A 26,867-nucleotide genomic window follows, 5' to 3' on the forward strand; every position below is an offset into this window, starting at 1 on the left:
TTGAATGCATAAGTTAGTTGCTCTTGCAAGTCACGAAATGCTGTCGTGTTGCACATATAAAAAAAAAATCATTTGTTAGGTCTTGTAGGGGAAATAATGATCTGTACTGTGAACCTCAGCAGGGATGTAGATCAATATAATTATATAAAAAAATGCCACAAATTACTGAGAAAATGGAACAGCAATTTCTGCTACCTAAGCATAAGAGAGCAGTAGGGATAAATGTTGCTTGCAGTATGCTGATGTACTTACACATCACACCATGAAGTAGCTGCCAACAGAGAAACTGGCCAGAATCCTGATTTCCGTCTTGTTAGTACAAAAACTCTTAAACCTCAGAAGACCATATTTCTAAGGTATTGAACTCAATACAGTGGAGGGGCAGTCATGTCGACCTAAGCAAACCTTCTATTGCTCCTGTATTATATTTTATTGATTTATTTTATACCATTATTACATGAATGTTCAAATCTAGCAATATTTAACACAGCCATTAACAATCTAACTTGTCCGACTGTTATACTAACCCAAATTATTATTATTCAGCACATAATATTCATGTGTCGTTACATACAGTAATAAGAAAACTCACTGTATCGTCAGATCGCAGCTTAGACTATAAACCATAAAAATCACAGAAGTGAAGTTTTCCATAAAACACAGCAATATCAAAAATCTCTCTCATGAGGCCCAATACTGATGGGTCTTGTCTTTACTTTGTAACCAGCTCCAGTGGTGTAATAAGGAACTGAACTTATGTTTGTTGTTCCTCACAGTGATGTATCGTGCAATGCTATGGACAAATTGTCATGGCTGCAGGGATACTGACAGTGGGATGTCTGCCTGGTTCTTGTGCAATAAGAATTTACAGGAAAAATTTTGGAAGAGCAATTTCTTTTGGAAAACATATGATAGTGTAACCCAAGGCAAATTTTTATAATCCGTAAAATGCAGTTTCTAGGGTCACGTCATATAACAAAGCCGTTAACGGGTTACTCTGCAGTCTGCACATTATAGGTCTTTACATCAGGAATAGGCGCTATATGCCGCACCTTTTTCCTTTCAGCACTATGTTTTTTTATGACAATGTGTGTTCTTCCAAGATAGACCAAAATGTCCAGAGTAAAGTGTCACTGCACTGAAGTATTCCCTACCTAACGAATGTTTCACACATCTACTTAATTTGTACTTTTTTTTAGCTCATTTTACATGTATTTAATTTAAAAAAAATGATTTTGCATGGTTGTCTGGTTTGACGATTTTGATGACCTATCCTGGCTTCCCGCTGATCAACTATTTGAAGGTGCTGTGATGCTCATGCAAGCCTTATGAACCTCTTTACCTGTAGGAGGCTACTTTGTAGCAGTAGTGCAGTGTAATTCAGGTGAATGGGAGAGGCATCTGTAATGGACCATAGTCTCAGCTGATCGGCGGAGGTGCTGGGAGTCCAAACCTCACAGATCTGACATTGATGACCTATCCCAAGGATAGGTCATCAATATCATGGAACCAGACAACCATTTTAAATCAGAAAACATAAAAAATCTGCTAAAACAGAACAGAAAGATTTTAGTAGTACCCATATTATGTGTACAGTGCATACAAGAGGAGGAGAGAATTTGCAGCCTGTGAACAGAGGCTTCAGCCAATGGCTGCAGAACTTTTACTTATGTGAAAGAAGGAGCATCATTTTGGCATAATTTTCTGAACAGCCCAGTAACATGCAGTCATTTTGTTATTGTGTTACGGACGGACCTACAGCAGTTAAAAATCTGAAGAATTAACAGCCCTGTTATGTTATGCGAGCTTTGTGGCTCAATTTTACTTATTGTCAAAATTTTGCTCCAAATTTCACTTTCAAGGAAGTGTTAGAACTGTTTGTGTTTGGGAGAGATATTGCCCGATACACTGATAAATTTGGCTCACAAATCTAGCCTAATATTTTAGATGATTATGCAGTTGCAAAGATACAGAAAAAGACTCCATGCCCATTATCTAGGTATCCAGAAGTTTATTTTCAAGACGATATAAGACAATATCATCTAAATTTGGAATTGTGCCTTACTGAACCCCTTTCAGTAGAATTGCGTGGTTCGTGTTTTTGTTCAGAAAGTATTACACGCTTTTTTTTTTTTCTTTTAACAAAAAGACAGTGGTGCTATGCTGAATGATGAAGATGTTCTCGTCAGCTCCCCTGTGTGTCTGAAACTTTTACTTTTGAATCCAAATTGTGTTAGAAGTGAAATGAAATACTCAAAGGGCATATATTTATTATCCTTTAAAACTGGCCCTTAATCTTTCGCCTTAACTTTTTATAGATCTGCTGACAGATTATTTCCTCCCAGGTAAAGCATGTAAAATGTGTGCCAGCTTGATGTGTAGCCGCCATAAGAAATGAAATGTAATACCTAGCCAACCATCACCCAGTACTAAATTTCTTAATGGAAGTATGTGTGTGTGTTAAGAAGCCAGATAGGTATATTTTTCAAATCTGTCAGATATGGTATCATCAGAATTCCATTTCCTATTAGTCATCTAAAATATCCCTGAAATGAAACATAAGTTGCTTGTTTATAATTTCAGTGCATTTTGATCATATGCTGTATGAAGCAGTGAATGTAATCAGTATTACATATTCATCTATCTGAAAAAGTCCACATTTTTCCCATATCTTTTTTTTTTTTTCCTTCGTATAACGGATTCCAGATTTGTTACCCTATATATACACTATACATGTGCATGTCTAATTGTAAGCCGTATTATTAGCATCACATGTTATACACATCAGTTATATATGAAGCTTTACATTGCTGGAAGTGATCATCATGCAATGAATGCATCTATATGCAGAGACCTATGTAGCAGTGACATAGCGCCCCTCACCTTCAGCAGGCTGGTTGCAGAAAAGGAACAACCACAGGCAGAGAATTAAAAAACAATAGAACTTTTATGTTCACATGTTGCGGACTCCATTTAGAGATGGGAAAATGCTTGCTCAGCCTTACATGGACTGTCAAGGACTGGCATGCGCTCCCTCGCACTGACAGCTAAAAAGGACCTGTACCCTCTCCTGACATATCTGCTTTATTAACTACTTGCATCCCCCTTGTATTAACAATTCTGGAACATCTATTCCGATGTCTCATTCCTATATTTTTTCCAGCTTGAAGTTATGAATGAATTGCTAGTAGTCTACAATGAAGGTCCAGATGGGCGTTACCAGTTGGGTAGTATCCCAGGGGAGTCTAATACTGCAAGAGAAAGGGGGTCAGTCAGCACATCCCAATGCGCAAGTGCACATCGTCATGGCTTGAAACACAAAGAAAATAGTCAATGCTACAGCACTCTGCAAGCCAAATAAAGTACAATAATGCCATAGTTATAGAAAATATTCTGGTGCTAATGCTATGCTTATTTTGTAAATTTGAGATTCTTGGCAAATACATTTTGTACAAAATTATTTGGGCCCGTCTGCTGGTGTCAAGGTGATCTCTATAATACAGGAACCAGAATATTTTCTATGACTATGGCAATATTGTACTTTATTTGTGTTTGCAGAGTGCTGTGCAGAGTGCATTGTCTTATACTGGCAGCACTGATAGGATAATGTCACACTGTGTAGAGATACGCCCATACATTTTAAAGGTCATGTCAAAATGGTCAAGACAGATGTATGACTAGCCCCATTGACATGTATGGGTCTTTGTGCTTTTTGTTGTTAAAACAGATGGAAAATATGTTTGTGAGAATAAGGCTATGCTTGTGTAAATCCTCCTATTCTCTATTCTAATACCTTTCTGTAGGAAAACCAACCAATGGATGCAGATCCATTCTAGACCTGACCGTGTTACATTGTTATAGAGGTCCGTCAGCCCTTTAATTGTACAAGCTTTTAATCCAGAAATGTAATACAACTGGAACTCTACAATCTGTGAATATTCCCATAGGCATGGCTGCCATATTTGCTGTCCCATACACTCAGGACAGATTGCAGCCTGAGGCAAGGAGCTCAGTGTGCCTCATGGACAGTGAACCTCTGCCTACACTTCCTATGTACTGTATATCTTTAGTAGTAATTGTATATATCTAATCGTACTATTTATATATGTATATACAGACGTGGACAAAATTGTTGGTACCCTTTGGTCAATGAAAGAAAAAGTCACAATGGTCACAGAAATAACTTTAATCTGACAAAAGTAATAATAAATTAAAATTCTATAAATGTTAACCAATGAAAGTCAGACATTGTTTTTCAACCATGCTTCAACAGAATTATGTAAAAAAATAAACTCATGAAACAGGCATGGACAAAAATGATGGTACCCCTAACTTAATATTTTGTTGCGCAACCTTTTGAGGCAATCACTGCAATCAAACGCTTCCTGTAACTGTCAATGAGACATCTGCACCTCTCAGCAGGTATTTTGGCCCACTCCTCATGAGCAAACTGCTCCAGTTGTGTCCGGTTTGAAGGGTGCCTTTTCCAGACTGCATGTTTCAGCTCCTTCCAAAGATGCTCAATAGGATTGAGGTCAGGGCTCATAGAAGGCCACTTTAGAATAGTCCAATTTTTTCCTCTTAGCCATTCTTGGGTGTTTTTAGCGGTGTGTTTTGGGTCATTGTCCTGTTGCAAGACCCATGACCTGCGACTGAGACCAAGCTTTCTGACACTGGCTAGTACATTTCTCTCTAGAATTCCTTGATAGTCTTGAGATTTCATTGTACCCTGCACAGATTCAAGACACCCTGTGCCAGACGCAGCAAAGCAGCCCCAGAACATAACAGAGCCTCCTCCATGTTTCACAGTAGGGACAGTGTTCTTTTCTTGATATGCTTCATTTTTTCGTCTGTGAACATACAGCTGATGTGCCTTGGCAAAAACTTCGATTTTTGTCTCATCTGTCCACAGGACATTCTCCCAGAAGCTTTGTGGCTTGTCAACATGTAGTTTGGCATATTCCAGTCTTGCTTTTTTATGATTCGTTTTCAACAATGGTGTCCTCCTTGGTCGTCTCCCATGTAGTCCACTTTGGCTCAAACAACGACGGATGGTGCGATCTGACACTGATGTTCCTTGAGCATGAAGTTCACCTTGAATCTCTTTAGAAGTCTTTCTAGGCTCTTTTGTTACCATTCGGATTATCCGTCTCTTAGATTTGTCATCAATTTTCCTCCTGCGGCCACGTCCAGGGAGGTTGGCTACAGTCCCATGGATCTTAAACTTATGAATAATATGTGCAACTGTACTCACAGGAACATCTAGTTGCTTGGAGATGGTCTTATAGCCTTTACCTTTAACATGCTTGTCTATAATTTTCTTTCTGATCTCTTGAGACAGCTCTTTCCTTTGCTTCCTCTGGTCCATGTCGAGTGTGGTACACACCATATCACCAAACAACACAGTGATTACCTGGAGCCATATATATAGGCCCAATGGCTGATTACAAGGTTGTAGACACCTGTGATGCTAATTAGTGGACACACCTTGAATTAACATGTCCCTTTGGTCACATTATGTTCTGTGTTTTCTAGGGGTACCATCATTTTTGTCCATGCCTGTTTCATGAGTTTATTTTTTTACATAATTCTGTTGAAGCATGGTTGAAAAACAATGTCTGACTTTCATTGGTTAACATTTATAGAATTTTAATTTATTATTACTTTTGTCAGATTAAAGTTATTTCTGTGACCATTGTGACTTTTTCTTTCATTGACCAAAGGGTACCAACAATTTTGTCCACGTCTGTATGTGAATCAGAACAAGCAGTAAACAATTTATACCCAACAGCTCAACAGCAGACACAGGTTGTTTGAGATGTGCCTTTTAAATCCTCTTGTTTGCTCTAATGGAAGATCAATCACTCCAGTTCTCAGGATTACTGGGTGTTTCAGCATTCATTTTAACACACCACCCGAGCACCCGAGCATAATGGAAATCAATGGGAGAACCTGAGCATTAAACCAGGCACCCCCTGCTCTGAAGAGGGGAGGGTGTCTGGTTCATTGGAAAGGGTCAGAAATTGATGGAAACACCACCGAAATGGTTCGGGAACAGCATGGGGAGGATGTCTGGATGCATCTTGGACTCCCAGGTCGCTGCTGAGAATGATGTTGTCCGTGTAGTACACCACTTTTACAGACTGACAATAATACACACCAAACCGAAGATAAAATCGATTTTAGAGGAAAAATTGTTTGGAAACATTCTTTCCTGTATATGTACTTGTATATAAAGTGCAAGTGCTGCCAATAATTACAAGGAAGAAACACTCCGATACAACCTGTATATCACATAAGGGAGGGACTCATTCACATTGTGGTACAATTGTTCAGGTAGTGGGACTCTTACACTCATAAAGCCTATGCACTAAGGGAAAGGGCTGCCAAGAATTACAAAGAACCGACACTTCAATACACCCTTTATTACACATAAAAGAGGTCATCATACACACCCTTGAAAAACTATGATTGATGGCCTGTTGGTGACCCTCAAAAACATTAGGAGCAAGGGCCTGTGGCTGAGCTGACCATCTAAAAAATTCTGTGGGCGAGGGCCTGCTGCCGAGCTGACCATCTAAAAAACTTTGTGGGCGAGTGCCTGCTGCCAAGCTGACCATCTAAAACATTTTGTGGGTGAGGGCCTGTTGCCGAGCTGACCATCTAAAAAATTTTGTGGGAGAGGGCCTGCTGCTGAGCTGACCATCTAAAAAATGTTGTTCAAGAGAGCCTGCTGCTGATCTGACAATCTAAAACATTTTGTGGGCAAGGGCCTTCTGCTGAGCTGACCATCTAAAACAATTTGTGGGCGAGGGTCTTCTGCTGAGCTGACCCTCTAAAACATTATAGTTGAGGGCCTGCTGCTGAGCTGACCCTCTAAAGCATTATGGTTGAGGGCCTGCTCCCGAGCTTACCATCTAAATAATTTTGTGGGCGAGGGCCTGCTGCTGAGCTTACCATCTAAAAAGTTTTGTGGGCGAGGGCCTGCTGCCGAGCTGACCATCTAAAAAAATTTGTGGGCGAGGGCCTGCTGGCGAGCTGACCATCTAAAAAAATTTGTTGGCGAGGGCCTGCTGCTGAGCTGACCCTCTAAAACATTATGGTTGAGGGCCTGCTGGTGACCCTCAAAAACATGGGTGAGGGCCCGCCGGTGGCCCTCTAAAACATTTCGGGTGAGGGCCCGCTGCTCAGCTGACCCTTTAAAACATTAGGAGCGACGGCAGCCTAATAAGCATATTGATATGATGGAGGAGGATGAGAAAAGAGAGATTGAACCATATACCCTTTTTTGTGGTGAGAGAGGTGCATGGGAATGCAGTGTATTCCATACACCATAAAAGCCACATTTAAAGTGCCTTTATGTTCAGCTGCTTTCCTCTGGTGGAGTAGAGAAGTCAGGGGAAATCCAGTTCTTGTTCATTTGTATAAGAGTCAACCGGTCAGCATTTTCAGTTGACAGGCGGATACGCTTATCAGTTATTATGCCCCCAGCCGCACTAAATACATGCTCTGACAAAACACTGGCGGTGGGGCAAGCCATCCCCTCGAAGGTGTAGAGCGCCAGTTCGTGCCACGTGTCCAGCTTGGACACCCAATAGTTGTAAGGCACACAGGGATAACTGAGGACGCTGACACGATCTGCTACGTACTCCTTAAAAATGTTTCCCTTCTGGTCACACTAGGCCACGCATCAGGTTGAGGGTGCTGGCGGGATGTCATAAAACTGTCCCAGGCCTTGGAGAGTGTTTCCCTGCCTCTGTTGGAACTGATGTGTGTTCCCCTCATCTCCCCTCCTCGGTTGGCCAAGGAACTACGTACTCTGCAGCCAGTGTTGTCAGCTGGAAATTTTTGGAGCAATTTTTCCACAAGAACCTTCTGGTAGTGCCCCATTTTGCTCGTCATCTCCACCACAGGAATGAGAGATGAGAAGTTCTCTTTGTAGCGGGGGTCGAGAAGGGTGAACAACCAGTACAAAGCAAGGGTCACGGGAAATGCAGCCTAACATAAAGTCAGCCATGTGTGCCAGAGTCCCAACAGACAAGGCTTCGCTTTCCACCTCTTCCACATGCAAAACGTCCGCCTTAATTGTGAGAAACGAGCGTTTGAGTAGACACAGAAGTGGGATGCTTACGCTGATAAGAGCGCTATCGCCGCTCACCATCTGTGTTGATTCCTCAAAGTTCTGTAAAACCTCACAGAAGTCAATGCCCACTCATCGCTTTTGAAGAGCAGAAGCTGACTGGAAAGGCGACAACCATGTTGCAGTTGGTATTCCACTACTGCCCTCTTCTGCTCACAAAGCCTGTTCAACATGTGGAACGTGGAGTTCCAGTGCATGCTCACGTTGCACAACAGTCAGTGAGCTGGCAATTGCAAGCGCTGCTGCAGCATTGCCAGACCAGCGGAAGCTGCCGATGACTTGCAGAAATGGGCACACACGCAGTGCACCTTTACCAGTAGCTCAGGCAAATTGGGGTAGGTTTTGAGAAACCGCTGAACCACTAGGTTGAACACGTGGGCTAGGCATGGTACGTGTGTGAGCTTTCCGAGCTCCAACGCTGCCACCAAGTTACGGCCATTATCAGACACAACCATGCCTGGTTGTAGGTTGAGTGGCAAGAGCCACAGCTCAGTCTGGTCCCTTGTCCTCCCCTGCCACAGCTCTGCGGCGGTGTGCTGTATGTCACCTAAGCAGATCACTTTAAGCTTGGCCTGTTGCCGCTTCCCCACTGCAGTGCTACACTGCTTCAAGCTACTGACTGATGGCTGACTGGTGCTGCAAGATGATTTTTCAGAGGTGGAAGTGGAGTAGGAGACTGAGAAGGAGGTGGCAATGGAAACCCTGATGGAAGTAGGGCCCGCAATCCTTGGTGTTGGTAGCACCTGTGCAATCCCAGGGTACAACTCGCTCACAGCCTCCACAACATTGACCCAGTGTGCCGTCAGGGAAATGCAGCGTCCCTGGCCAAAAGAACTTGTCCATGTGTCAGTCGTTAAGTGGACCTTCCTAATAACTGCGTTGGTCAGGGCATGGGTGATGTTACGGGACACATGCTGGTGTAAGGCTGGGACTGCACGGACTGATTGCGGACCACCTATTAGGGCGCTTTGATGCCATGTGGCGGATCATGCTGGTGGTGGTGAGGTTGCTATTGTTCACTCCCCTGCTCATTTTGGTACGGCACAGATTGCAAATGACAATTCTTTTATCGTCCGCACTTTCCTCCAAAAAGCGCCAGACTGCAGAACACCTACCCCTTGGTAAGGGAGATTTCCACAAGGGGGTGTTCCGGGGAACAGTTGCATGCCTGTTTGGTGTGACCTTCCTTCTTCTTTTTGCCACCCACTGCCTCTTTTAGCGTGTTGCGGTGCTGCAGATCTCTCCCCTTCTGTACTGCTGTCCTCGCTCGGCTTGCCACCTTCCCAGGTTGGGTCAGTGATTTCATCGTCCAGCACCTCCACTTCCTCACTCTGATCACCCTCCTGACTTGTTGACCTAACAACAACCTCAGTTAGTGACAACTGTGTCTCATCCTCATTATGAACCTCTTAAGACACTAATTGCGGTTGACTTATTGGCAACTGTGTCTCATCATCATCATACTCCACCTCTTGAAACACTAATTGCCGTTCTTCACCGTCATCATCTTCTGACTGTGGATGCTCCAGAGTTTGGGAATCAGGGCACAAGATCTCCTCATGTCCCTTTTCAAGCGGGCTTGGCGAGAGGCCCAAATTAAGGAATGGCGATGAAAACAGCTCCTCTGAATATCCGAGTGTGGGATCACTTGTTTGCCAAGACTCTCCATGGTGGGTGGACGGAGTATCAGGGTGAGGATTCTGTTGACCAGACTCTAGGCTACTGAGGCTGGACTTTGTGGAAGACAGGGTGGTGCTTAACCGACTGGAAGCATTATATGCTGCAATCTAACCGACCACCTGGTCGTACTGGTCTCACTTCGAGTGGTGTCCTGCACCACCCTGCAAACTGGGACATGAAGCTAGGTATCATGAATGAGTGTGTTTCTTGTGCTCTGGCAGCAGGCACAGTTTCACCGCACCCAGGGCCACGACCTCTGCGTGCACCATCAGTTGCACGGCTACTTCCCTGTTCCTTACTGCCCGCTTTGCGCATATTAAATGGTATATATGCTTGCAAGTATGTCACACATACAGCAGCGCAGGCTTTGTAAGTGTATGCTCAAATAATGTGCACAGAATGTCAAAGATATTTTTAGGATGTGCACACGTTAAACAGGAGGTATAGCGCAAGTAATGTCGCTGTCACCACCACCTAATAAAAAATTACACTGAATTAATGTCACTGATATTTAGGATGTGCACATGTTAAACAGGAGCTATAGCGCAAGTAATGTTGCTGTCACCACCGCCTAATAAAAAATTACACTGAATGAATGTCACTGATATTTTGGATGGGCAAACGTTATACCGGAGATGTAGCGCAGGTAATGTAACTGTCCGCAGTGGACACCATCTACGGAAAAAGTACACTGGGTGTCACGGATCTTTTTAGGCTGCTCACACGTTATACAGGAGATGTAGTGCAGATAATATCGCTGTCATTGGCGGCGAAAAAAATTACACTGAATGTCACTGATCTTTCAGAGGCGCTAACGTTATACTGATGATGTAGCGCAGGTAATGTCGCTGCCACCAGCAGCAAAAACATTTGACTAAATGTCACAGATATTTCGGATACGCAAACGTTATACAAGAGATGTAGCGCAGGTAAAGTAACTGTCCGCAGCAGACACCGTCTACAGAAAAAGTACACTGGATGTCACAGATATTTTTAGGCTGTGCACACGTTAGACAGGAGATGTAGCGCAGATAATGTCCCTGTCTGCAGCGGCCAAACAATTGAAAGCTATTTAGTGCAGGTTGTGCTAAAAATATATATTGCTTCCAGATACAACAATAGTCCTTAAAAGGACTTTTGAGTCTCTAACAAGTTTTAGCAATTTAGCGCAGGTTGCGCTAAAAATATATATTGCTGCCATACACAACAGTTTTTAAAAGGACTTTTGAGTCTATAACAAATATGACCTGTTCCAGCCAGCCAATCACTGTAGTGCTAGCAGCCAACATGGCTACGGCATTACAGTGAATGGCAGTACCTACCTTCATGTTTATTGGCTGCATAGCAGCCAACAAACGTGCTAGGAGGAGACTCAAGCATCATGCTCGAGCACACGTGGTATTTAGCCAAACACCGAGATGTGCCGAGCATCGCGATGCTCGAGGCAAACTAGTGTTCAGCCGAGCATGCTCGCCCAACATTAATAATTATAGTTTTAGATACATCTTCCAGCAGTTCCATCAGTATGTTGAAAAGTGGCTTATTGGTGTGAAGTATAGTACATAACAAGCTGTATGAACAGTTCAGGGTTAATTGAAATGATCAAAACTGTGCAGCATTTTTGAAATCCACATAATTGTTGTCTATTGATTTTATTAAGAATTTGAGACTGTGGTAGTTCTCTGCACAGTTACCGACGAAGACTATTAAGAATACATATCTTACAAATTATAGACAAAATATAGACTTAAGAACCTGCCGGGAGACCATGAACAAGATGGCTATTTACAGTTGCTAATTTGTATAGGTTTACTTTTATTCCTCTTATGGCTTGTGTATGGCTCTATTAAGTGCTTTAAAATGTCACTCATACACTTTTCATATTACAGGAATGAATGTTTATTTACTTCATTTATATAATAGCATATTGTAATAGTGTCATATAAGCGCTCAGCCCAATCAATCCTGATTGTGGTGCTGTAACCTCATAAATATTGTCTGGACATGACAGTACCCTTGCAGATGTGTGTGCATATGTCTATGAAAAAGTGAAAGGGTTGTCCCATTACAACAAAGTATCCCCTATCCACACAATTGTTGCGAGTCCCACTGCTGGGGCCCCCGACAATCACTAGAATGGAGACCCCTGTTCCTCTGTTTGAATGGAGCTGCCAACACATATGCATGCTGCTACACCATTCAACTCCAAGGAGCTTGGAGATAGCTAAGTTGAGTTGCAGTCCTCATGACTGGCGATTGCCCCAGCTGATCAGACACTTATCCCCTATCCTTTGGAAAGTTGTTGTAACACAACAACCCTTGTGAAGTTCCTTCATAGACAAAAGCAATAACTATAATAAGTTAAAACAAAAATTTTAACCAATCACAAAAGAAAATATTTAACTATATTTTTATTTAATAAAGACCATATAAAATAATCCCCTCTTATTTGGCATCCTCACAACTATAACAACATATATAATTGTTAAGAAAAAAACAAAAATGGCTTGGTCCTAAGTAAGTTATCAAGAACATCTAATTCAAGAACACTTTTAGGCAAAGAAACAAACCTTTGGTGTGATTAGGTCCCGCTTTGAGACCACCACCATTTGCCACAACGAATTGCTACTCTTGTTCTTGTATTTATTTATTTTTACTACAAGTAACCTCTAGGGCAGTGTTCCTCAACTCTGTTCCTCAAGGTCCACCTGCTGGTCAAGATCTGAGACTATCTCACAGAATGAATACCTGATGCATTGACACAAATAATATCACCTGCTCAATCCTAAGGAAATCCTGAAAACATGAGCGACAGGTGGGCACGAAGGACCGGAGTTGAGGAACACTGCTCTAGGGGACATTCTTTACTATTTTGTGAACTCACCATGAGAAATCAGTGTCTCGAGTCTGTCCCTTACTCGCTTCTTTGTGTAATTACTCTCTGATTCACTTTATGTTGCCATCTCTTCTATCTGTTGCACTGTCACCTGTTCCTGAACTTTAGCGCTTGCCTTCTGTGTAGTTAATCCTCATAAAGATAGTTGGTTCCTAACACATGAATGACTTTTCTCCCCTCTGCATGTGTTTCTTCTTTTTGTACTGCAAGTTCTGTTTACTAACTTTACTGTAATACTATTCTGTTTGTTCCTAACTTCTCCTGTCTAACAGCGGACAAGCCCAGGGAATTCTGAACGAGTCGGATGATCCAGAGAAAGGCTGTGTAGCAGATAACAAGCCAACCTCTCGCCACTTCTATCCTGTTGCTCTGCTTCTTGTCAGCTCACACTTGTTGGTTGTGTGGTTAATCCTGAGTCTTGCATTGCTGTTAGCCAAATATCAATAATATGCACTTCATCTTCTGTTTATTTTATCAATAGCAATGTCCTTGGTTTGTAAATTATATCTGTGGTTCTTTGAACCTCAAATTGTGTCCTTGTAGTATTATCCTGTGTTTTTTTTTTTCCATTTATTTGTCCATGTAGATCTAGTATTATATTCTGATTACTTTGTTATACCTGTTGGAATGACTGGAGGAAAAAGTATAACTCAGTCATTGCCTCTTCTTGATCATAGGGCTTATTATCATTGATTTGTTCTGTTTTGCTTCACTCAAAAGCCTCTTTGATATGACAATTCTTATTCGAATGGAGGCAAAATTTATATTTTTTGGCAAAGATCAATATAACTGGGAAATTAGGTGGAGTACAAGGTCGATCAAAGAAGCATGTTTTCTTAACATACCTACTTGTCTGTATATATTGTTTGCCATAAGATTTTCTGTTATATGACAGTATTTTATAGTCATGTATCCTGCTTTATTGCTTAAAGGACAATTTTGAAAATGTGTGTACAGGAAAAAAAATTATATCAGCCATATGAGTCATTGCCAAATAAATTTTCTATAAAGTTTCGTGCACATGCACTTCCATGCACATTGGATTGCGGCATTCTGCAGGGCTATAGGCAGTGCCATATTATGGCAATATGGCGTCCCATGGACCATGACTTGATTTTTTGTTTTGTTTTACTCCATGCAAAAAAACTTCATATGCCTACATATGAAATTGAAGGCATTGGATGTTTAGTAGGACCCCAATGCCCATGGATGTCCTATTACACCTCCATACAATTCAAATTTTGTATGAAGGTGACACTGAGAAAATATTAGGTTGTAAATGAGTTAAAGGGACTCATGATCCTTTGTTCCTAAACAAACAATTAATGGAGCATGCTAGGAGTCACCACAGCTGGGGTGCCAGAGGTTAGCCATCACTGATCCAGGCCTATCAAGAGAACAATAGATCTGTCATAGTGTCTCCCAATTCTATACCTACTATTATCATGAGGATTACCCTTCAGCTACTATCTTTCCCTCACAGCAGCAGTAAAGTGCTGACTTGTACAGAAGGACAATATTTTGTATTTGCTTCAAAGCCATAGTACTTCTGAAATGGAAAAGAAAAGCAGTCAAAAAGTCTAAAGAAATGTGTTTTCTATGAATATTGATAAAAAAAATAAAAAAAACTTCTGGTGGAAGTGACCCTTTAATGCTACCTGTACACATACTTTCTGCAGCAGTCCACATTGTCTGTTACAGCTTATGATTACCAGTGTGGTGACAAGGCAGTATTTCACTTTCTCATTTACACAGTGTTCTTCATCTTAGTAGTTTGCCCTTTGTATTTATTTCATTGATGTATGTTCATTTTTAACACTTTTCATAATTTGGGGCACTCCATGACCAAGTAAATACAACTCATGGACTCTAAAGTTACCAGCTCATGCACTAGTAATGTGCCCCATGTTCATATATTATGAGGACAGATGCTGTTCATTTTGAGGCTTTGTATTAACATGCCAAAAACAAGTAATGGCCAGGTTTAACATCATATTACTTAGTTCTAGAATACATTACCTTAAAACCTTATACAAACATCAAAGCCATGTACAACAGAAGATGGAATTCATACAGTAATATGTACTCATAGACAGTCAATGTGCCATTGTATGATGGCTCTATATACGGTAGCTCTTTCTCTCCCCTAGAAGCAATGGAACATGTCTTGATGTTTATGTTTTACAGATTCTATATGAATCCATGAGAAAGAAAAGCGTTCCTCTGTATGAAATCAGAGGCATGCAAAGGTAGAGGATGGGTCCATAGACTTTCTGAGTGCTGTTTTAGATCTGCTGTAATAGTCATGTACACATTTGCCCCCACCCTACACAAGCACACACACACACGTAGTAAAATGATGTGGACCATACATTCATGCTGTACAATCATTTATTGCTGCTAAGCAAACTTTATAAAAATGAAGTGTTGTTTTAATATAGAATTGATGAAACGGTCCACTTTCCAACTTCATGTCAACCTATTTCATGTGGGCTGCTATACTATCAGGTGTTGTAGCAACCAAATACCCATGGTGGGGCAACAGCACCATCACTAATTTCCATAGTCTTTGAGCAACACACCCCACAAGCATAGCACCATGTATAAAGATCACATTTTCATATGGTCTAAGACAACAAGCTGGGAACAAATAGTAGATATTGACCATTATGCAGTATCCCGATAATTAAAATACATGATGCAAGTGGCTGAAGGGCGGGTACCAAGGAAAGAGGGGGAAAAGAAATAGGGACAAAATGCAAATATGGCACATGTAGAAAACAAGACATGGGCAAAGTATCACATGCTATATATTGGTCTATCCCTGCTAAACCAAATATATGGAAATGAACTTAAAGGGGTTATCCAACCCCTATAATTCCCCCCAAAATGCCCGGGCACCTTATACAGGTTATACTTAGCAGGTTATACCCTGCTCCCCGGCACCCGCGTCACCTCCGATCCCCGCACAGCTGCCGTTGCATCTCCCCGACGTGCGGAACAGACCATCCGGCGACACGGGGGCAGCCAATAGCAGGCCGTGACTGGAACTAGACTTCCTAGCATCACCCACATTGGATAACCCCCTTTAAGTTTTTTTTTTTTTTTTTTCTAAATGCGTTCATTCTTTCTAATGGGTTCATTTGGGCATCATTGACAAATAACTCATATCAATTTGGTTGGCTATTTATTTTGTGTGTAGTCAAACTCCATAATATGTCAATTAACAAAAACAGAAAGTATTGGTCCCAAATAAAATATATAACAAATTTGATTAGTACATGATTTCAATGAAAATACAAACACATAAAATCAGTATTGCTGAGAAAAGGAGGAAAAAATATCCTCCGTACAGAGCGCACCCTGACGTCATTTATACCCCACAATGTCTCTTACAAGACAAAAACAGTTATAACACGTGCCCTCTCTTTATAAAGGGATATATAAAGTATAGCATATGTGCAGCCAATATGTATATCAGATGATAAATACACCCATCAATTAAAATGTGCACTAAAGAGCAATGCCTTTATACTAAATGAAACAATCAGATTGCACTATATTGATGATGCCCGATAGCACCAGCATATACTATAGCAGTCTATATATAGATCAAATACCATGTATTGTAGTAACCCACATATAAATGGAGCAGTGTATAATGACACCACTAACCATGCCAGATAACATCAGCATATGAGGTAACCTTAACATTAAACAGATGGATGAAAAGAGAGAAATGAGCACGTACCCTGTGACATGGTACAGCGCAGCCAGGACGAAAAAGACCACCTCGACACGCGTTTCACCTGCTGGCTTCGTCACACAAATTCCATAATATGATCCTTGTAGTACATGAATATGTGACTGCAAATGAGAAATCTCTTTAAACTTGGCACCAGCATCAACCTTTGCGAACTTGGCAGTCACTGTCAGTGCTATGGCAAACCACATGAATTGTGCCATGGAAAGAAAAGGCAGATCCTATTATAAAACGATATATAGCAGTTTACTACATTAGACAGCATGGAATAGTTAGAGTCACCACATCTTGCACTAAAAACCCATAAATCCATTCAGTGTTGTACTGTTAATAGCTCAAAATCCTAGCACGAAAATACTGAAAACCAGTAAAACATTATAATACATAATAATCTTAAGAAACATATACCTCGCAGATTTAGGCAAGTCCGGTGGGGGTGGAAGCATTTGGATTGAGAGATCTCATCTTCAAATCTATGACCAGATTATCAATATTAGCTTGTTATCCAAGCTGAGGCTCCACTTCATTGACTTACATTCGGGCCCATCTGGTTTACGTGGTAGGGTCTGTCATTCTGCCAGGACTAGCATTCCGTCCTGCATTATTGAAGCCTCCAATGTGCGCATAGTATTATCTGGAGATGCACTGTCTCAAACACCTACTGATGCAAACATCTCTAGAATTTTTTATTTTTTACTTCTTAAAGCAGTGGTGGTACGTTTGGTTAAACCTTTATATAGATTATCTGCCAAAATCTTTATTAGAGTTTATCTGCTCTGTGTATTTACTGCTTAGCTTAGAAAAGGTTATCAACTCTCGTGGCACCATCTCCCTGCTTAATAAATGGAATTTTATGTAATTGAAAAGGGTAAAAATAGATTTTCCATACGTTACTCTAATTATGCATGATCCCTACAGATAACTGCAGATCTAGAAAGTCCCTTTGATGCCAACCTTAGAATATTCTTATTTTGTCACCATTCATAAAAAAAGAGTCCTAGAAATTCACTAGGAACTGTTAAATATATTGGCATCTTCTAAAGAAGAGTTCTAATAATTGCATATGCATGTCATTATATAGAATATAACAGGTATTGAAACGTTTAAGGGAACTACACAAATGCAGCCTATATGTTCTGTGGAACCCACTAGAAAATAGAAATCACTATTGAACTGAGTCCTGTGCAGCTCTTACAGCACCAAAGCAGCTGCATCATAGTGTGAAGACAAATGCAGAAAGTCATAAAGGGCTAAGCATGTTCTTAAGGGTACTTTCACACTAGCGTTTTTGTTTTCCCGTATTGAGTTCCGTCACAGGAGCTCAATACCGAAAAAAAATTGATCAGTTTTATCCTAATGCATTCTGAATGGAGAGCGATCCGTTCAGGATGCATCAGTTCAGTCCCTCTTACGTTTTTTGGACGGAGAAAATACTGCAGCATGCTGCAGTTTTCTCTCCGGCCACAAATACTGAACACTTGCCGGAATGCCGGATCTGGCATTAATTTACATTGAAGTGTATCAGTGCCGGATCCGGCATTAAGTGTTCTGGAAAGAACGGATCCAGCTTGCAATGCGCAGACCTTTAAAAATGACACCAGGGAGACGGATCCGGTATTGCAATGCATTTGTCAGCCGGATCTGCCTCCGGATCCCTCTGACAAATGCCATCAGTTTGTGTCCGTATTGACAGATCCGGCAGGCAGTTCCGTCTGCCGCAAGTGTGAAAGTACCCTAATCATTTGAGTTGTCTGTGTGAGACATTTAGTTTCTTATGGCATCTGCTCATCAAGCCAAATTCTGCCTTGTTGCCATAATGTCCACTTTCTACCACTTTTAGTTTGCCGCTCGAACACTTTTGTATGTTTTCCTTACCGTTACTTGTCTTTCTCCTTTCAATGCATCGGTTTAGGAAAGTGCAAGCAATTTTTCTACTTTATGTCAATATGCACTATCTCTTTGTAAAATATTTTTTATTTCTAAAGTGACAATGATGAACTATATAAACTTCAAATGTATTATACATATTACAGTCAACAAACTAAATTATATCAATTAATGGTTGAAATTTTATCTGCAAATCTATATGGCCAGATCCAATAAATGCCTTATTCTTTTGTGTGAGAAGTAAGAAAAGATTTAGACTCTATAAGACTAGATACTTCTGATCGTGAATATTTTTTGATACTATCGACAGAGTTATAACTGAACGTGCTTGACAACAAGGTGCAATACTCATAGCCATTTGAAAGGTTAAAACTGGGACACTGTCAGTACTACAAAAAGATAAAAACTTCTTATCTTATAATATATCAAGTGCCAGCATTTCACCACCACCACTAAAAAGTCACAGCTTGAGCAGGCAATTAAAATGCAGCTTCCTAAAAGACCATTTACGTGGGTCGATACACAAGGCAATGATCAGGAACAGACTATTTGTTCCCGATTATTGCCTGCTCATTCAGCTGCATTTACACACAGCAATCATCACCTCTGCATGGGGATGAATGATCTCTACTACAATACCAACGAACAATCGGTACTAATTGTTTGCCAGCATTACTTCCTTGTTTACACAGGGCAATATGCTGATGACAATGTTTTTATGTGCCACATAAATAGTGGATCACTCATGATTTGTTGGGTAAATGATGGCATATTTACACTGGACAGTTATCGGGAATAAGGATAAATTATTAGCCGAATCATTTACCCTTGTAAATGGGCATTTAGACAGAATAAGATTATGTACTTACAATCTAGCACTTAATATTTTTTCACAATACAGGATCCAATTCTAGGCACCAATTTTGAAATATCAAAAGGAGTACATTTTAATGCATTTTATAAAAAAAATAGCATTTAGTGTTTTTCAGAAATATGTGTTCTGGAATACACCTTGAAAACTTTTAATTGGTAGTTTCAAACGGTTTGACAGTGCAGATAATGAATAAGAGGAAGCAATCAGAGGCAAAGTTCTTTCATATACATATTGTTAGTGTATTCAGTATTGCACATATGAAAATGTAACACATACTGTATATTAGGTGATAAGCTACAACATCTAGTGAGCTGAAAATATTGCGTATTCACTGGAGTTTTCTCACTGTATAAATTAGAAGGTTCTTCTTCAATCGTGGTGCTACCACCATCTATTTTATGCTAATCATAGCATCTCCAGTAGCACCATTGGAATAAGGAGGTCATGTCCATATTAATAGGGTTGTCACAGGATGAACACTTATCTTCTCAGGCCTCTGACGATCACAAGAAGGGGATCTCTCGTTTGAATGGGGCGCCGAGTCCCTGTGGATAGGACATAAGTGTTTTTGATATGGGACAACCCTTTTATAGAAGAACATACAGGGACACTTAGTCTGGTATCTGTGACAGGGGAGCCCTGGTAGCTTTGGTGGATGATGAACTAAAACACCAGGTAAAACAGAAATTTCAGTTTTGTCTGCCCTATAAGGTTTTGGAATTCAAGGAAGATTGTTATTATTTATTTTAAAGCATACCTAACCTTTCAACAAACTTTGCATTAATCAAGAGTACAGTGTATGTATATAAGGACTAACACTATTTCTGGACAATATGTCACTTATATTTAACATTTTTAGCAGTTTTCCCATCTGTTTTCTAAATCTTTTGTGTGCATTTCTCCCTGATCTGGTGGGTAAAGACTAGCTCCCATACACTGCACACAGAAAGTAGAGGAGAATATGCTTCCTAACTTTCTTCCACTCACTCATGATCTGTCCCAGTATTATATAGGACATTATAGAAAAGTACCTGTACTGATGCAATGAAGCACTTTTGTTGAGATAGAAACTGTCTCTTTAGCTGGTGTAGTCTCTGTGACTGTTTATATTTTTTATGTCTCGATCAACCCCTGCTCGCTCCTTCCCTCCATAGACTTCTATTGATGTGTAATCTGATACTTCTGTGAGCAGATAATGAATAAGAGGAAGCAATCAGAGGCAAAGTGCTTTCATATACATATTGTTAGTGTATTCAGTATTGCACATATGAAAATGTAACACATACTGTATATTAGGTGATAAGCTACAACACCTAGTGAGCTGAAAATCACTTATTCACTGGAGTTTTCTCACTGTATAAATTAGAAGGCTCTTCTTCAATCTTGGTGCTACCACCATCTCTTTCATGCTGATCATAGCATCTTCAGTAGCACCATTGGAATAAGGAGGTCATGCCCATATTAAAATGGTTGTCACAGGATGAACACTTATCTCATCAGGCTCAGGCCTCTGACGATCACAAGAAGGGGATCTCTCATTTAAATGGGGCATCGAGTCCCTGTGGATAGGAAATAAGTGTTTTTGATATGGGACAACCCTTTTATAGAAAAGACTAGCTCCCATACACTGCACACAGAAATCAGAGAATATGCTTCCTAACTTTCTTCCACTCATTTATGATCTGTCCCAGTATTATATAGGACATTATACAAAAGTATTTACCTGTACTGATGCGATAAAGCACTTTTGTTGAGATAGAAACTATCTCTTTAGCTGGTGTAGTCTCTGTGGCTGTTTATATTTTTTATGTTTCGATCAACCCCTGCTCGCTCCTTCCCTCCATAAACTTCTATTGATGTGTAATCGGATACTTCGGTGAGCTGGTTCATCTCGAGATGGATTCAATAGACATTTCACAGAGAAAGTTTAGGAAGTAGGGGAGGAAAACAGCTGATCGCAAGAGAACAAGACATGTTCTCTCATAACATACTGTATATATGTTACAAAGATATATCTTATAAGTCACTTTTACTATTGATCTATGCAAAGTTGCTTGAAAAGTTAGTGACCATTTAAAGCACCATTAATTCCTGGGTGCTGTACATGAAAAGGAGTATACATACATAATATAAAACCAAACCAAGTACAATAAGCATTAACTAACTTACTGACAAACTGGTACAAATGGGAAGGGAAAATATCCTACCCAATGTGCAATATTTCATTGCAGCAGGGTTTAAACAAGGCACCTTGGGTACACAGACCAGTTTTGGTATTTTTGATCTCAATAGCACAGATAAGCAATTTTGTCCTTTCTGCTGGTATTTCCTAAGGAGAGTTAGAAATGCAGTAAGTATCTTGGGTGAAAATATTTTCCCACCAGTTGGGGTTATCCTGTGTTGGTGATTTCAAGTTTTTGGTTGTTTTAGTTTTAATAAAATTATTTCTACTTGAAAAGAACAGAGTTAAGCAAAGTTCGTCATGAATATACAGAGTGTGGGCTTGCTCAGATAAAGTACCTGAAATTGTGTACATACCAAGAGTGGTTTGAATGAGTATTTCTGAGGGCATTTTTTACATGTTTCTGGCCTTTGGATTTAAATATGTAAGATGTATCATCACTTGTGAAAGAAAGAAAAAAAAAACAATGTATAGTTGGAACCTTGTTATTTTTACTCAAAGACTGAAACACTGCAATGAATAAATAAAACCTATTTCTTTACCTCCTGTCTTATGAAGTTGTGCTTTCTTTTCCTCTTCCCAGAGAAGGATGCCGCATAGAGAATGTGATGAAGAATATCAAATGCAGAAAGTATGCTTTCAACATGATACAGCTGCTGACATTCCCAAAGTACTACAGACCTCCAGAGGGGACATATGGAAAAGTTAACAATTAAATGCATTTAAGAGATCCTACTTGCACATCATATCATATCATTGAAATGCACAGACTGAACAAGTTAGCTTAGTTTAACATTCCTCAGGTAGAACCTACAGATTCTAGGATTTATTGGAAGAGTTTTCACACAGATTCACACAGAATGGTGCTTTGTTAAGACCATTATATCCCAAAACACCACTTAACAAATGATCAAAATAATATGCAAATACCAGTATTGTAGCAAATGAAACTTGGTTAACTTCCAAAATATTTCAGATTGTGAAAAATATTTCAGTCAAGGATATAACAGAGGCATCCATGGATATTACTTATTATTCATGACAATAGACACATTTCTAAAGCTTGTACCTGCTTGTAACTAGTTCTCGCTGAGGAACCTGAACTTCGACAACTTACTCATTGGATCTCAAACTTCAAGTTGTCCTTTGTGTCCAGTTTTTGTAGATTATTTTGAGAGAACATAATGACCAAGTGGCACACCAAATATATAACTTGTACATAATTATATGCTATTTATTTGTAAATGTTTTAGAGGTCCAGGCCATGCTCTCACTTGTTATTTTTTTTTTGTCAACAGCTGAAGGCATTCTCTTGTACAGCAGACATTGCCTTATGGCTCAATATTGTAACTTACACCAATAAACTAAAATAAAACCTATACAGTAGATTTGGATGTATGAAGGTTTGTAATGATCAGTTAGTATTTATAATGAGAGAGGCACACATCTAAATATCTAGTAACTCTATGTGCGTTACCAAAAACGTAAGCGAAAGTTGTTTGCAAATTTTGTTACTGTGTTTTAGAGTGGATGTAGTGTTAAATCCAGTGGATTTTTTTATTGCCTTTATACCATTGAAACAAAATAGCCAGCTGGTTTACAGCTTATAAATATGAAAGTAACTTCAGCTGGTATTTGGAGTTATCTTCACCACTTTTCAGAGTCTGGCTGTGTTTTTATGTGTTTTGTTTTCTAGCCACATGTGTTTTCTTGATTTGTCATTAGCAGTGTCAGTACTCAGTACTCTTTCATACCATTTGTTTGTATTTCATACACACACTACTTTTATGTCATAAGTAAAATGTTTGAATGTACCATTCTGTTTTTGAGTGCTTTCATTTTGGACATCTTCTCTTCCATAAAGCCATTATTCACTGTAAATCATGTGTATGTGTTTTTCTTTTGTTTTAATTTAAATAAATATTTTTGCTGTTTTTGTTAGTTTATTTTTAGTTATTTTTATGACAATATAAGGAATGTATTATATATAGCCATGTAGCCACTCATTTTTCTATATGGAAGCCATGGCGTTTATCATACACAATACACTGTCAACAGGTCTTGTTTTGGTAATAGTAGACATCACTGTCGATCTAATCTAGCAAAATGGCTTGTGTTCGGGCATTTTTTTTGATAACCATAAAGAATGAAACTTGTCTGTCAGATTATTAACCCAATAACATTTTTTTGCTGATTAAGGCCCCATGCAGAAGACCATCTCCGTTTTGTGGTCCGCAAATTGCAGATCCCAGCCATGTGTCTGCCGTCTTTTTTTTTTTTACCCCTTTAGAAATGTCCTACCTTGTCCAGACAAGAATAGCACTATCCTTTTCGTCGGTTTGAGGAATGGACAAACGGATGCGGATAGTATGCGGTGTGCCGTCCGCATCTTTTGCGGCCCCATTGAAAAGAATGAGTCCGCATCCAATCTGAAAATAGGTCATGTGAATGGGGCCTAATTTCTAGGTACATCTTTTATCACAACTGGAGCAATGTTTAATGACACAAAGCCCTGAATCTCTTAATACAGACAAAGAGATGGGGCCTTCTTAGATTGAATGATTTTCAGGCCTACCATCAGCTCATTCCAGATAATTGGCCAGTATAATCTTGCTGCTGATCAGCTAACAAATGGGTAAATACTCATTTGTTGATTGAATTGCATCTGTCATCAGGATGTAAGATGCCCTATAATCAGCACCACATCTACCTGTTTAATCATGGATGTTTTGCTCCTCTCCTATTCACCTTGCATTGGCTTGTGTAGTAGGCTGATGCAAAGAAACACCAATGGACATGTGTATTGTCATAGCGTTCATCCTGTCCAAACTTCAGGCAGTCTAATAGGGCCCTAAGGGTTTTAATGGAGTATTCCCACAAAGGGTATTTATCACCTACTCACTCTTCATATACTACATATTATATATAGCATACCCTGTATACTCTAACACCAGATTAATAGAGGTCACACTGGGACCCCTTCAATCACTAGAGTGGATGAAGAAAGGGATATAAATGAGCTCTTAACTAGCTCTGCCTCTAATGCCACCAGATGTAAGGCAGCTATCCTATAAGTCAATGTTTGAACCTTTAAATAGGACTTAGCAGTTGGCAAAAGTACTTTGGTTAGCAAAGTTTGTAAAATCAGTTTTGAATCATTTGGAAAATGTAGTTTTTTTTTAATGGGGTAATTGATGGGTGGTTTATATTATGTAAGGCCCTCAAAGTGACTTTTGAAAATGTAAAAAAATTTGCTTCTAAAATTCCAAGCATTCAAATGTCAAATCAAAAAAAAACATTCTCAGAATAGCTTAGTCAAGTAAGGCTACTTTCACACTAGCGTTCGTCGGTCCGCTCGTGAGCTCCGTTTGAAGGGGCTCACGAGCGGACCCGAACGCCTCCGTCCAGCCCTGATGCAGTCTGAATGGAGCGGATCCGCTCAGACTGCATTAGTCTGGCGGCGTTCAGCCTCCGCTCCGCTCGCCTCCGCACAGACAGGCGGACAGCTGAACGCTGCTTGCAGCGTTCGGGTGTCCGCCTGGTCGTGCGGAGGCGTGCGGATCCGTCCAGACTTACAATGTAAGTCAATGGGGACGGATCCGTTTGAAGATGCCACAATATGGCTCAATCTTCAGGCGGATCCGTCCCCCATTGACTTTACATTGAAAGTCTGGACGGATCCGTACGAGGCTATTTTCACACTTAGCTGTTATATGCTAAAATAATGCAGACGGATCCGTTCTGAACGGAGCCTCCGTCTGCATTATTATGATCGGATCCGTTCAGAACGGATCCGATCGAACGCTAGTGTGAAAGTAGCCTAAAAGCATTCCAAAGTTAACATCACATAAAGAAACCCATGTCAGATTTGCAAAAATAGGCTTTGTCAGAGAAAAATGTCAGGAAGGGGTTAATTAGGGATGAGCAAATTGAATTCGGATGAAACATCCGAAGCCGATTCGCATAAAACTTCATTCCAATACTGTACGGAGCAGGAGCTCCTAACAGTATTAGAATGTATTGGCTCCGATGAGCTGAAGTTATTGCTTCGCGAAGTGCCACAAGACTTTGTGGAATAACTTTATAAATAAATTTGTACTGTAAAAAAAACATTTCCAGAACTCGGGTTCTGTTCCAAGTGCACCCTTTTAACCCCCTTAGTGTTGCTAAGCAAAATCTGTCTTCAGCATTCTACTAGATAACAGTATGGTACAGAGGCAGGCATCTCAGCCTGCATCTGGTCTCCCTGGCCCAGCCTCTGCCTCCTTTCCCCATCCCTGCTTTCCTCTATGTGTATGTAAAATAGATTACTAAAAATTATGTGAAATGCTTCCTTGCAGTTTATCTGCTGCCAACACTCCCCTCTAACTTCCAAGCATGTCTCTGGTTAGGACTGGAAAAATGGGGAGAGGAGCACTGATGGCAAGTATATAAGAAAACAATATATTTACTGTCAGTGCTAATTTCTGCAGTCCCACTCTTCCCTATCTTTCCAGTGTGTCTCTGGTTAGTGCTGGAAGATATAAAAAAGGAGTGGATCTGCAGTGCTGCTGACAGTAATTGTATTATATTCCTGTATACTTACTGCCAGCACTATCTTCCCAGTACAAACTAGAGCCAGAGGGGAGCATTGCTTCCAATAATCAGTGCTAGCAGCATATAAACTGTCTGAAGTTATTAACTGAACATATAGGGAAGCAGAGGTAAATATTTACTTGTTCCATCTTTTTAATCAAACTATGCATAGATTTAATTGGAAGTTTGTGAAAAAGAAATGAACAAAATATATTTTCAGGTACTAAAATGTAATGTACACCTGTAAGTATGAGTGTACAACATCTCCACTGATATTCATAAATATTAATTCTACTACAGGTGCAGTTCTAGCAACGATAAATCTAATCAGTGACACCACCTGTAGATAAATATCAAGTGACATTGAAGATAGTTTGATTTGTATCACCCCATGTTGTATGGTGATAATGTCAAAAAGTTGGTAAGCATGGATGAACAATGTAGTGCATGCTACCCTAGGTAAAAGACTGTTAGGCTACTTTCACACTCGCGTTTTGTCTTTCTGTCTGTGATATCCATCATGGACAGGGGCGTTGCTAGAGTCTCAAAAGATCCGGGGCACAAGCCCCAATAAATATGTCCCCCCCCCCCCCCCGCACTATGCTGTACTTGCTATACAGCGGCACTTACCTGTCACATCCAGGGCCTCCAGGGGACGTCTCCTCTCTGTCATCATCTTCTCCACTTGGTCTGGACAACTTCTCTCAGCCGCCTCGTCTCTGCAGAGTGTGACACACAGACATCTTAGCTTCCTCACATTCTATCATTATCCCCCAACTGGAGTCCCCACAGTGTTATCCTGCTGCTTGCTATGCCAAAACCTCAACCCCCCCCCCCCCCCCCGGACCCCCAAGAAACATTACTGCCCCC

At 40.3% G+C, this 26,867-nt stretch overlaps 1 protein-coding gene across 9 annotated transcripts in view; it reads left to right on the top strand.

Annotated features, from left to right (window-relative positions):
• Positions 1–23,303, top strand: part of INPP4B (inositol polyphosphate-4-phosphatase type II B) — a 700,458-nt gene extending 677,155 nt beyond the window's left edge. For 8 of the 9 annotated variants that reach the window (XM_044300585.1, XM_044300600.1, XM_044300624.1 and 5 more), the window contains one exon: positions 22,006–23,303. In XM_044300585.1, coding sequence (XP_044156520.1) covers positions 22,006–22,138 — 133 coding nt within the window. In that variant the 3' untranslated portion in view covers positions 22,139–23,303. The remainder of the gene's footprint in view (positions 1–22,005) is intronic. The other variant, XM_044300592.1, reaches the window with a different exon arrangement.
• The last annotated feature ends 3,564 nt before the right edge of the window (positions 23,304–26,867 follow it).

The sequence above is a fragment of the Bufo gargarizans genome, chromosome 1 (genome assembly GCF_014858855.1).
Source record: "Bufo gargarizans isolate SCDJY-AF-19 chromosome 1, ASM1485885v1, whole genome shotgun sequence".
In the NCBI taxonomy this organism is placed as follows: domain Eukaryota; kingdom Metazoa; phylum Chordata; class Amphibia; order Anura; family Bufonidae; genus Bufo; species Bufo gargarizans.